The sequence below is a fragment of the Hypomesus transpacificus genome, chromosome 11, assembly GCF_021917145.1.
Source record: "Hypomesus transpacificus isolate Combined female chromosome 11, fHypTra1, whole genome shotgun sequence".
Classification (NCBI taxonomy): Eukaryota; Metazoa; Chordata; class Actinopteri; order Osmeriformes; family Osmeridae; genus Hypomesus; species Hypomesus transpacificus.
Window position 1 is genome coordinate 17,361,120 of NC_061070.1, and position 12,639 is coordinate 17,373,758.

The 12,639-nt window shown below is 50.6% G+C and overlaps 1 protein-coding gene across 1 annotated transcript in view; it reads right to left on the reverse strand.

Moving 5' to 3' along the window:
* LOC124473784 (serine-rich coiled-coil domain-containing protein 2-like) overlaps positions 1-12,639 on the reverse strand; it is a 36,999-nt gene that overhangs the window by 15,241 nt on the left and 9,119 nt on the right. The window contains 6 exon segments of the mRNA XM_047029460.1: positions 367-556; positions 1,760-1,871; positions 2,315-2,719; positions 4,007-4,106; positions 9,555-9,760; positions 9,946-11,337. Of these exon segments, the coding sequence (XP_046885416.1) occupies positions 367-556; positions 1,760-1,871; positions 2,315-2,719; positions 4,007-4,106; positions 9,555-9,760; positions 9,946-11,293 (2,361 nt within the window). The 5' untranslated portion in view covers positions 11,294-11,337.

Below are 12,639 nucleotides of genomic sequence, written 5' to 3' on the forward strand. Positions count from 1 at the left end.
CCAGATCAGAGGAGGACTGGATGAAGGCCACTTCAGCCTGCAGTCCTCTGGATCTGATAAATGTGAGGCTGGAGCTGAATATAGGAGCTGGCTGCCACATGCAGCCTTCAGCTGGATAAACAGGCCGACCCCTGACATCACATGTGTTCAAATCAAGCCTGTGCTACTTCATAGTAATGGCCTCAGTGACACGAGGTGATTTCTACACACTTAGTGACTAAGAAGATCAACTGAGCCTGGAATGGAAAAACATGTAAGTGATTGAGGACTGTGTGTGTGTGTGAGAGTGTTCACGCATATCCGAGTGCACCAACATGTCTACGTGTTGTGTGTTCTCACGTGTGCGCGCGAACGCGTGTGTCTAACCTGCAACAGAGTCTTGAGTTTGAGCAGCTGGTTCTTGACAGAAGTGCAGTCCTGAGCCATGTGTCGGAGAGACAGCTGGTCTAGCGCCCTCAGGTGGCCGTCTGCTCTCCCTACGGGAGGTAGGGCCCGAGGGCCCGGCCGCAAGGCCCCCTGGGAAGCCAGTCCATCATACTGCTGAAACACAGGAACCCTGAGCAACAGAAACAAGCAATTAGTCATAAATAGAGATATTACATTGTTAGGTTTTTGATTTGATTATGGTTTTCTTTTGATAAAAAATGTTCTGGCAGTTGAAATGGTTGTCATGCCGATGAATATTCACTTGAGAGGGAGAAAGTAAAATACAGAGAGGGGGGAAAGAGATCGAGTGAAAGAATGAGAAACACTGTAGTAATCTAACAATAGTTAGAGAGCTTGATGTGCGGTGAAGACTGGATGTCACCTCCACAGCACAGACCAAACACACAGCTAATTGCTTTCAGAACGCTTGCTTCCATTTGTCGACTTGGCAGCTGGAGTTGTGCAGATTCATTCAGATAAACAGACTTAATTGGGTAATGGACCAATTACTGTACAATTCAGACCAATCTTTTTTAGATCGCCACAAGGTTTCAAAAGGTGTCTCAACAAAAAAACATAATTGGCCAATCATTACTTGGTATTGTGATGAATCAATGCTTTTAGGGTATTCTGTATAACGCCCAATCCAACACCAAATGACCAAGGTCTCTTTTCTGAAGTACTAAACAAGTGCACTTTAGTAGTTTCACAATAAAGTTCCCTCAAAAAATGGTGGACAAAACTAATCAAACTGCAATTTATTTACCTCTACCAACAAACTTATTATTAATATTTGTTATTACCATATCTTATTGACCTCTCTTAACTTCTGTGCTGTTATAAACTAGTTTGTTGCTGGGTGAGGCTGGAAGTCGATGACATCACCAAGGAGTGCATGATGTCATGACGCTACTCCCATAGACGGTCAGTATTAAAGTACGCTTCATGTTCATGTCTTATCATAGAATCAGGCTTTCACCATCATCATGTCAGAGCATGTTCACCCCGGTCCATGTCAGACACAACCTCTTTGTGTCTTCTATCAATACAGTGTGTGACAGTAATGGAATGATGATTACACATAAACAATACATGGCATACTGTTGTTGTCACAGTACATTGCTTGTACAAACAGTACATCCTCTGCATTGTTTGCTAAAAACAATGGTGCTCTGACTAATGTACAACAGTCTGTCGCTCACAATACTGATGTGGAGGACCTGAACGTGGTGCGGTAATTACCGGCACGTCAGTTGTCAGAGCGTTCAGTGAGCGCCCGCATGCACGCTCCTCTCGTGTTCCAGCAGCGCCTCCTCATGCTCGCCAGCCTTACCTGTCGTCATGGTGAAAGGATTCCGGTCCGTTCCAGCGCTGCTGCCGTCTCCTCCAGTGACCCTGTCTCCCACCTCGCTCAGAACGCTCCGAGTGGGCCATCCCATCAGCGTCTGCAGGGAGAGGGAGCAGGGCACAGTTCACTCACTGGGCGTGTGTGTGTTTTGTTTATGTTGTGAGAGAGAAACAGAGAGAGCGAGAGAGCGAGAAAGAGAGAGAGGGGCTGTTTACTTCCCCTGTAAACCGAGTCCCTTCTGTCACACACACGCTGAAGTCAGTGGCACCGTATTCAAGTGATTCCAATTTCACGAAGCATTAGGGACGAGCACATTGAGCTTGCTCCTCTACCCGGCTGTGAAATGTACCATGACTATTCTACAAAAGAGCCAAAGCCTGGGTATTTATTGAAGGAACCCTCAACTCCCACCAACCTCAACATGGTTAGCTGTTCTGCCCAGGCTTCTGGAAAACAGGACAAGTGTAGACAGTGGGACCGAGGCATTTAGCGAGGGGATAAACAAATACCTCTACCACCACCCTGCTCCTCTCCACATACCGCAGAAGCAACACGCTACATTCCACCCTCCACGGCCCACTCCACAAACTCCCACTTCACCAAGAACGGGAACTACACAGCAAATCCGGAGAAGACTCCACAGTGGAGAGATGGAGCAGGACAAGAGAGGAGGGGAGAGAGTCTCTGCCTGGTCCGCTGATCTGCTGTTGATGCTTCTGCTGAATGTTAAGTCCTTCTGCCCAGGTCCTGTGTGGGTGTGGGAACTCCCCAGGAGCCGGAGGAAGAGGCTGCTGTCTGCTGTGTCTGAGCCCAGGCCGGGAGACACCGCCCGGGGCCGGCAGGGGGGGAACAGTGGGCTGTCACGGGACCAGACTGGAGAAAAACCCTGAGGTTGGGCCTTGGCTCTCTCCGGGCCTCCCTTCCTCGGCCTGATTGGCTGGCAGAGCGTCCATGGAAGGAGGGAGGGAAGAGAAGGAGGGAGGGGAGAGAAGGAGGGAGGTGAGAGAAGGAGGGAGGGGAGAGAAGGAGGGAGGTGAGAGAAGGAGGGAGGGGAGAGAAGGAGGGAGGGGAGAGAAGGAGGGAGGGAAGAGAAGAGCTATGCTTCCTCTCAGGCCTGCACCACAGGGTCAGCGACTCTCTCTCCCTTTCCTCCTCTCCTCCTCTCCTCCTTTCACCCCTGGCCATGACATAGAGAGCTGTAAATATGGCGTCCTCCCAAAAAGGAGGAGGGCGGGACTATGGCCGGGGTTCACATTCCTCATGAGGGAACATTCCAGTGACACACACACACACACGCACCCACCCACACAGACGACACACACACACACTCAACACTATGATCCACCGTAGGACAGAACAAGCCCACGGTTGTTTACACTGAAACACCAGACTAATGTCAAACGTAGGAGGCAGTATGCATCTGCCTCTGTGTGTGTGTGTGCGTGTGAGTGAGAGAGTGTGTGTGAGAGTAGTTGTTTTCTGTGTGTTTCGTCGTCATAAAGGAACCCTTGTTGGCAGTCCCTTGGCAACAGCGTCCTAGAGACACACACTGGGCCAAGTGTTCTCAAACCAGCAGAACAGCCACATCACCCAGGAACAATTTCCCCTTCAAGTGTTTCACATGCACACTGACACACAAAAACACCACCGTCACCTTCTCTCATCTGACACGCTGTCCTCTCAGTGTCTCTAATGCTCTCATCAACACTGGGTGTGGTAGAAACAACATGAGTGATTAGGTCTAGGACCCTGACAGGAATGAGCCATTCAACACGGGTGCATCTTATCGCAATTAAACAAGTTCAAAAGGTGACTACACTGATAATGTGATTCCATTTAGCAGTTCCAGTCTTGAAGCAAAATTGATTACGGTAGCATCTAGAGTTGACCAGTATACCTAATAGCACCTGGGAGAGAGGAGAGATGGACACAGTCTGAATGAAAATCACTTCTGACTATTGTGGAGGACAGATACCATGTTGGCAAGGTGCAGTTAGTTGTGTCTCTCAGCCTCGGCCTGTCTCATCAGTTAGCATATCATGTGCTTGTCCCTCTTGCGGTTTACATGGATATCAGTAACACAGTCTATTTGTCTGCTTGTCTGTCATCGTGTTTGTGTCTTTCCGTCTGTTTACCTGTCTGTCTGTCTATCTGTCTGCCTGCCTGCCTGTCTGCCTATCTGTCTGTCTGCCTGTCTGCCTGTCTGTCTGTCTGTCTGTCTGCCTGTCTCACCGGTGTGCAGGGAGCCATCGTCAGGCAGGTCCACGTCCAGCATGAGGTCATCCTCCTCCAGGTCTCCTGGATCCAGGGAGCCCAGCTGGTTCAGGATGTCCTGAGGGCAGAGAGACAGGAGAGAGGAAAGAGAGAGAGAGAAAGAGAGACATGAAGCGAAAAATAGGTTCAATAATATATTGATTTTAAATAGTTGACAAGAGAGACAAGGTCTGTCTTCTGCCACTGACGGTCCTATATCCTGGAGGGTACTGGACAGTACCGGAGAGTATTGGAGACCTTTCGTTTAGTAACATGACCGTGGACTGAGGCCAGTTGTGTGCACCAGCCAATGTAAACCCACATAAGGCTGTGAAAACAGACTGCTGTCTTTCAACAACAGGAGTCAAGCCACACATCAGTCAAGCCACACATCTCCAAAGAGACGTCCCTTTTATGTTTGTCATGATAATGCTGTAGGAAAAGAATATTCATTATTAAAGCAAAAGTATTCTCCCGCTCAGCAGCTGCTAGTTGAATTCAAAGCATCCCCAAAAGCAAATAAGAGACTAGGAGGTAAACCAGTAGTTCAAAGCATGAAATGCAATTTTGTGCTTCAGCGGAAAATGAAAATCAAATGAATGAGCCTTGGCTTGGAGACACATCCATGAGAGTGGAGGATTTCTTTAATAAATGATGACTTGCTCCATTTGTGGTAACTGAATGGTAATCTTGACTCGGCTGATCTATGGAATAAGATGGTAAACAAACAGGCATACACCGATAGTGTATTATTTGGCCAGCCAACATCACCCTCCTTACTTTCCTCCCATCCATCATTATGTCCAATATTCCCCTTTTTTACCTCTCCAACATGCTCTCTCAATTTGCTTAAAACCTTTCCCTCTTTTACGCCCCTCCTCTCTCTATTTATCTATCTATAATCTCCCTCTCTCTACCCATCTCTCCATCTACCTATTTCTATCTCTATCTATGTATCCACCTCTATCTATCTATCTATCTACCTCTCCATCTCTATCTATCAATCTATCTATTTTTCGATCCATCTCTGTCTGTCCTTTCTCCCTGTCCTCTAGAGTAGCTTCATGCAGCGAGGAGCTTAGTCACACCGCCTCAGTCTGGAGAAAATGACATTTCCCAGTGCCAGGACGCAGCTCCCCCGCTGAGCAGCCAGGCTAGTTCTGCTCCAGCCTCTCCATCCAACTGGCCCACAACTCCATGTTGAGACTCCTCCCACATCCCACTCTCCCCCCCCCCCCCCTCCCCAGGCCTCGACTGAAGCCTGCATAGACCAATGCTGAACCACGATCTCTGCTAACTCAACCCATGCATATGTGTTGTATTTAACTGAAGCTGTCTTAGGCCAGCCGTTGGATTTCGTGCTGGTGGTAGGAAGCGTGTGTACACAGGCCAGAAGCGGGATCCACTAAATCCACACAATTGACCTGGGACAGACCACTGAGTCCTCCAGACCATCCAGCCCCCTGACCTGGGACAGACCACTGAGTCCTCCAGGCCTTCCACCCCTCTATGAACATGTTCATCCAGTAGGGCTGGCAGAAGGACACACACGTCAGGTCATACCAGAACAACGACGACTTAGCAACATATATGTGCACTGTGTATGTCATAAGATCCCATGTCAAATGCCTATGTATTAAGCGGTGCAGTTATAAACATGCGTGTGTGTGTGTGCGAACATGCGTGTGTGCGTGCACATCACTCTCAAAGTCAGAGAGTGGGAGTCAGATGGCTGAGCGGTGAGGGAGTCGGGCTAGTAATCAGAAGGTTGCCGGATCGATTCCCTGCCGTGCCAAATGACGTTGTGTCCTTGGGCAAGGCTTTTCACCCAACTTGCCTCGTGGGGAATGTCCCTGTACTGTAAGTCGCTCTGGATAAGAGCGTCTGCTAAATGACTAAATGTAAATGTAAAGTCTCCCCCGACTTTGTGGAAGTTCCCCTAAAAGGAAGAACTTAAGCTTGCCCTTTAGATAGCTAATATGTCCTCTGGCTCCAAAATGGCTCTACTTCTTTGTAATCACATTTTTCGTCCCATTTCCTGCAGCTCAGCTAATGCCCCCCGCCCCCCAATAAAAAACCTAAATTCTCACAGACTGGAGCCATCTGAATACGACGGCTCGACCTGGTTCTACAGAGTGTGTAATGTGGATCATCATCAGGAGTAGTCATCACTGCGGAGGGCTTACTGACTTTCAGCAGGACAATTAGAGGGGTGGTGGGAGCAGATTAGACACACGGATGAGAGGGGGAGTTCACGACGTCCAAGGACAGTCCCATGACTGTTTGATGCACTCCAGGGAGAAGGAGAGGGGGGGCCTTGGCCCAGGGGACCTGTTCTGAGGTCAGTTGTACTAGCCTAGGCGGGGTTGGTTCCAGCTGGGACAGGCTGCGTTGTGGCTGGTCTTGGATCTGTGTAGACTAGCTGTGGCTGAGCTTTGAAAGAACAGTTAGTGGTCTAAACCTGAGAGGGAAATGAAAAAAGTAAAAATCCACAATTCAGATTACTATAGTGTGAGTGACAACGTGTCCAACAGGAGTAGCTACCATCGAATATGTGTCTGCCTGCTCTTCCTGTACACAAACAAATACACACACACACGCAAGGACACTCGAAAGAAGGACAACAATTTACTATGAATATTAGACCACACAATCGCTGCAACTGTAAACGTGGTCAACACTGGCAGCTAAGTAGCAGCTAATTAATAGCATGAGAGTGCTGCTCAGGCTCAGTAATGGTGGAACAGCCCCGCTGAGACAAAGGCCTTTCAAGCACCCAACTTGTAGAGCCACTAATGAAGAATTATCCTGTCGCGACCCAGAAGTACAAAGTCTAAACTTAGACCCAAATAAATACATGAGAGAGCATGTCAGTGTGCTCCTGGAGAGGGTCTTTGAAGAGGGAGAGGGAAGCAGGACTCCAGAACAGAGCTGTCTGCTGTCTGCACTTCAGATGATGGAGGAAAAATTAATATATTTTTAAAATATATATATATATATATATATTAAAAAAAACTTCAGATAGACCGACAACTGGAGAAGGACGTGACAAACACTCAAGGAGAAAGAGAGATAGGGAAACAAAGAGAGGCTTTAAAAGAGGGTCAGGTTGCGATGCGTTTCTTCAGCAAACGCAACTTTTGCGACTCGCTGGCGCATTATTAATTAAGCAACGCAGGCAAAGCAGAATCTTCTGTGCAGAGCGGCAAACCCTCCGGTACCGTGTGATGTTTTCAAAGATGTTTGCTTCCTGTCATTTCACAAGGCCATCAATGTGATGAGACCTAATAAAGGCACAGCTTCTATCAGGAATAATAACAGAGTAAAAACTAAATGGTAATAAAACTGCCTGCGGCCGTTAGAAAATATAAGTAGACGAGTATAGACTACAGCGCCATGGAAACAGACATGCAGAGAGGGGTTCTCCCTTCTTTCCCTCTCCCTCCCCCCCCCCTCCCTCCCTCCCCCCCCCCCCTCCCTCCCCCCCCTCCCCCCCTCCCCCCCCTCCCCCCCTCCCTCCCTCCCTCCCCCCCTCCCTCCCTCCCCCCCTCCCTCCCTCCCTCCCCCCCTCCCTCCCTCCCCCCCCCCCCTCCCTCCCTTCCCCCTCCCCCCCCCCCCCCCTCCCTTCCTCCCTCCCAGTCCGTCTCCTTGTTTCCTCCTCTCAGACAGTCAGTCAATCTTCCTCCAGTCACAGGTGCATACCGCCCTCAGTTGGTCACAGGTGGGTATTGCAGCCCAGCAGAGTGCAGCATTAGCGTTCAGATCAGTTCAGATAAAAAAATAAAGGTTTTCATCATTGATGAGAACTTAATGAGGACTCTACTGTACTCTGTACCATCTGTTTGTTGTACATCATATTACGGTTGAGGTTGATCACTGAACGGAGAAAGGAAGGGTCTGAGACTTCAGATGTGTGTGGTGAGTGATGGTGGACGAGAACCACGTTTGAAATTCAACCATGTCATGGCTTGATTTGTCCACAAGGTGTCCCTCTCACCCCCTGTGTTCACACACAGCACAGACCTCATTAACGCTGTGCTCTACTCTTGATGCCTCACATGCCCCTAAGACAAAATAAAATACTTTTTTTATAGTTGTCCATTAACAAAATATACAGTATATAGGCTTTATGACAAATATACGTTAGTATAAAAGGCCTGTATGGTTGGTAAGTTACTGGCCCATAACCAACATGATGGATCTCTAAAGTGTTCATCCACAGATGCTGGACATCTTAAAAGTATCACAATAGGAATAGGATGAATAGTAATAGTCATATAACAGAGGAAAGTTAAAGTTAGAATGTCCACTTGGACTTGTCCATGACTTCTCTGAAGACACAAGCATCGCTGGTTTAAATCAGCCCCATATGGACCTCTCCCTAATCTCACTTCACTATAACACACACAGACACACAGACACACACACACTTTAATTCTCAATTACTCTTAATCAGACACACATGGACACTGCACGTGCATACACACCAGCAGTTGGGAACTCCAAGCGCACACACACACACACACAAACACACACACACAAACATCCAGGCAGCAACCTCCTCTGCTGTTATCTTGACATAGTCAGCTGTTCTGGGCCTGTTGTGGGATCAACAGTGTTGTACTGCAGGCAGGGTATACAGACCAGGGGAAGAACCAAGCTGATTAGCACTTCCAATCCTAAATAATTAAACCTCTTTAAACATTCCTGAGGCCCCGATCGCCATGGCACCAGACCACGGAAGAAAGCAAAAACAGACAGATTAAGTCAAGGAGCTAACCCTGCCCTTCAGGAGGGGGGGGGGGGGGGGGGAGGAGGGGGGGCATTCCGGATCTTGGAACAGCTAAAGAATCAGTCCTGAGTGAGTTGGAGGGTGCTTGTCTGAGCTTGGTCGTCTGTCAGGAGTGTTCCCTCTGTCTGGGAGAGCAGAGGCTTTGTTCTCCTGGTTAATCCCTCGCTCATTAAGAGGAAATCTTCTGGAGAGGGTTCGTGTAATTGAGTGAGGTAAGACCTGCAGTCTACACCAACAGGCTACGACGCTACTGGCCAGAGAAACACTGCCATCTTTAGCTTCCAACAGGAGCTGGACCTACAGCAATACTATGTGTACTGTAGTACTGACTGGACCTAGAGTAGTACAGTACTGTCTGGACCTACAGTAATACTATGTGTACTGTAGTACTGTCTGGACCTACAGTAGTACAGTACTGTCTGGACCTAAAGTAATACTGTGTGTCCTGTAGTACTGTCTGGACCTAGAGTGGTACAGTACTGTCTGGACCTAGAATAGTACAGTACTGTCTGGAGCTACAGTAGTACAGTACTGTCTGGAGCAGTGCAGTGAGGACCTACAGTAGTACAGCACTGTCTGGAGCAGTGCAGTGAGGACCTACAGTAGTACAGTACTGTCTGGAGCTACAGTAGTGCAGTACTGTCTGGAGCTACAGTAGTACAGTACTGTCTGGAGCAGTGCAGTGAGGACCTACAGTAGTACAGTACTGTCTGGAGCAGTGCAGTGAGGACCTACCATGCTGTTGAGGTCTGCGTTGTCGTAGCTGTCACAGGGGTGTGAGGCAGGGCCCCCCAGGGGCTCCAGGCCCTCCTCGTCCCACATGTAGGTTCCCCCGGAGCTGTTGGAGGGGGACAGCTCTAAGGACGAGCCCTGGGGGAGGTCCCCCTCCTCGGATGACAGGGCCCCCCGGGACCCCCTCTCGCCTCCCTCCTCTTGCCCCCCTGGACAAGGAACAAACACACACCGGACTGTAGTCGTAGTTACAGTAACACGTTCAAAAGTCGTAAGAGTTATTGTAGTACGAGTGATAATGATTTCATCCAGCAGGGGGGAGATTCGAACCTGAGACCTCTCGATCTACAAGTCCAAATACTTGAACCGCAGAGCTGAACCAACATTGTCCTACCTGTCAGGCCCACTCCCTCCCAGTCCATGGTCTCGTTCAGGAAGTGGCGCAGGCGAATCTCCGTGGCGTTGCCACGACTCCTGTTGTCCGGCACCTGCCCCTGAACGGGGTCGCCGAGGCTGTCCAAGTCGTCGAGGAACTCGTCGCTGGTGTCGTTGCGCTCCAGGGACGAGGCGGACGACAGGGACATGTCCTCCAGCCCTTCGGCCGTGCACAGCTGGGACAGCCCGTCCCTCAGTGACCCGCTCCGCTCGCTGTCGCTGAGGGGATCCGGAGTGACGGGGGGCGAGGCGGCCTCGTCCGGGGGGTACCCCCCGCCCCCCGCCTCGGCCCTGACCTCACCCCTCAACATGCCGGGGAACAGGGGCTTCTGAAGCTTGGCCTGCCCAGGGCGAGCCAGTCTGCAGCCCAGGGCGGAGGGCTTGGACAGCACACAGCTGGGGAGGAGGGGCTTCTTCAGGCCACTGGGGGGGGTGGGGGTGGAGAGGAGGGGGGACGAGCCCACCCTGCCATACTGTAGCCCCCCCAGGCTCCCCAAACTACCCACCACCCCCATCCCTCCCAGCCCCAGCCCCACCCGGCCGTTGGCCAGGCCCTGGGGGGGCTTGATGAGGGTGGTCCTGGGAGTCCTGAGCTGGGTGTTGGCCAGGGGCTTGGCCAGCTCCACAGCCCTGTTGAAGGAGAAGGATCGCGTCATAGGCAGGCTGCTGGGGGAGGGGATCTGCTTGAAGTGGGTGAAGCTCTGCGAGCGCACCATGTTGTCCAGCAGCACCAGCGACTTGAGGCTGTCGCTGGACTGGGACAGACTGTCTCTGGAGCCACTGCGGGGCAAGCCGGAGTTCGCCAGGCACGAGCCAGACCCCGAGCGTCTGGAGCCCAAGGAGCCGTTCAGGCCCGCTTTCAGGCCCCCACTGAGGGGACTTTGCCCCAGCCTGGCTCCTGTCTTGGGGCTGGCCTTGGACGGCTGCTGCCTGGGTATGGCCTTGGGGCTGGAGGTGGAGGACACGGAGGAACCAGACCTCCGCAGCTTAGGGGTCGAGGGGGAGGTTTTCTTACCCTCCTTCCCCAGCAAAGGGAGCTGGAACTGGGGCTTGTCTTCCCTCCCCTCCAGGCACGCTCCATCCTCAGGACTGGCGCCCACGCCATCTTTCCTCCACTTCAGAGAGAAGGAGGAGGTGCGGAGGAGTCCGTTGGCCCTCCCTGGGGGGGGCGTCTTGCCCTCCTGGGTGGAGACCGGGGGCTGAGGGGGCCCCTTGGGCAGGGGGCTGGACACCCCCGGAGCAGGACGGGCACCGAACTTGGGCAGTCTGGACACCATGGTGGGCTTGGACAGTGATCTCTCTTCCATCAGCTGCCACCGTGGGCATAAGGGGGGTGGGGGGATCCCTCAGTCTGGAAGGAGAGAGGAGGGGGGGGGGGGAGAATGAGGGAGAAAAAGGTTAGAGTTTAACGAGACTAAAGATAAGAAACCTAACCTCTGCTTTTGAAGTGCTCGAAACACATTTGTGTTTCAGATTTAGAAACCCTAACCAAAGTTCCTGGCATTAGAGCCAGGCTTTTGATACCACAACAATAGAGAGAGAGATTATGTGTGTGAGAGAAAGAGAGAGGGGGGAAGTTTGGGTTCTCTTTACTATTGTAATAGAAAAGCACCTTTTTAGTTCCTGTTTCCAGACATTGTAAAACACAAACACTCTCTCTCCCCCCCCCCCTCTCCCTTTCGCTGAAACCCGCCCCACAAGCAGGGTCTAAGCATCCAGTCAAATGAGAACAATAATAATATTAAAGGTTGTCCTTAATTCCCTGCTGCTGTGTTAAACATGGCTGTTCTTTAAGATCATTGGCGGGTCAGGAGGAGGGGGAAGGAGGGGGGAGGAGGGGGGATTTGCATGTCAGGCTTGTGTCAGGGGGGGTAGTAGGGGGCATGGCTAAATCATGCATGTTCTACTGCCAACATGTCCTGGCATTAGGATGTGTAGGATCAGACACCGTCTTTTAACACTAAGAAACACTGACTCCATAGGATTTATCATCCACCTGCTACATTTTTACCACAGTATCCCTTCAAAGTATAGGCCTACTTTTGTCAATAAAGATGTATGCCTGTAAGAACGTATAATATTAGGATATAAAGAATGTTCTCGAAAGCAGCTTTACCATAAAGTAGGCAGAATATCCAGTATTCATAACCTCAGTCCCAATCCTTTACTGTAGGTCTATCATCCATGTGAGCCGTGTTTTGCATCTAAACTGTGTGTGTGACGTCATTAGACCAGGCCAGGACTGAGACAAGGCCCACAGAGTTGAACACAAGCAGGGAGAGAAACCAGGCCAAACCAGGCCAAACCAGCTCTCTGAATGGAGGACAGCCGTTGGCCCCTTGGTCGTCTCCGACCCAGTTCTACTCCCACCACGTCACTTTCATTCAGCTGGGCTCAGGTCGTTCATTCAGACCGTGTGTGACACTGATTGTGCACGTCGCCTCGCAAATTCTGACCCAAACCGACAACAGGACGAAAATAACGGTCAAAACGGCAACCGCTGAACAACAATCCGGTTGTAACCCAGTTTGTAAGGGGGATGGTGTTATATGTATAGCTACGGAGGTTTTCTGTGGGTTCACCACCGGTGGATCAGTAGTGTACCACTTCATACCCAAGCACACTTAATCCTAAACCACAGTGTGACATTGGA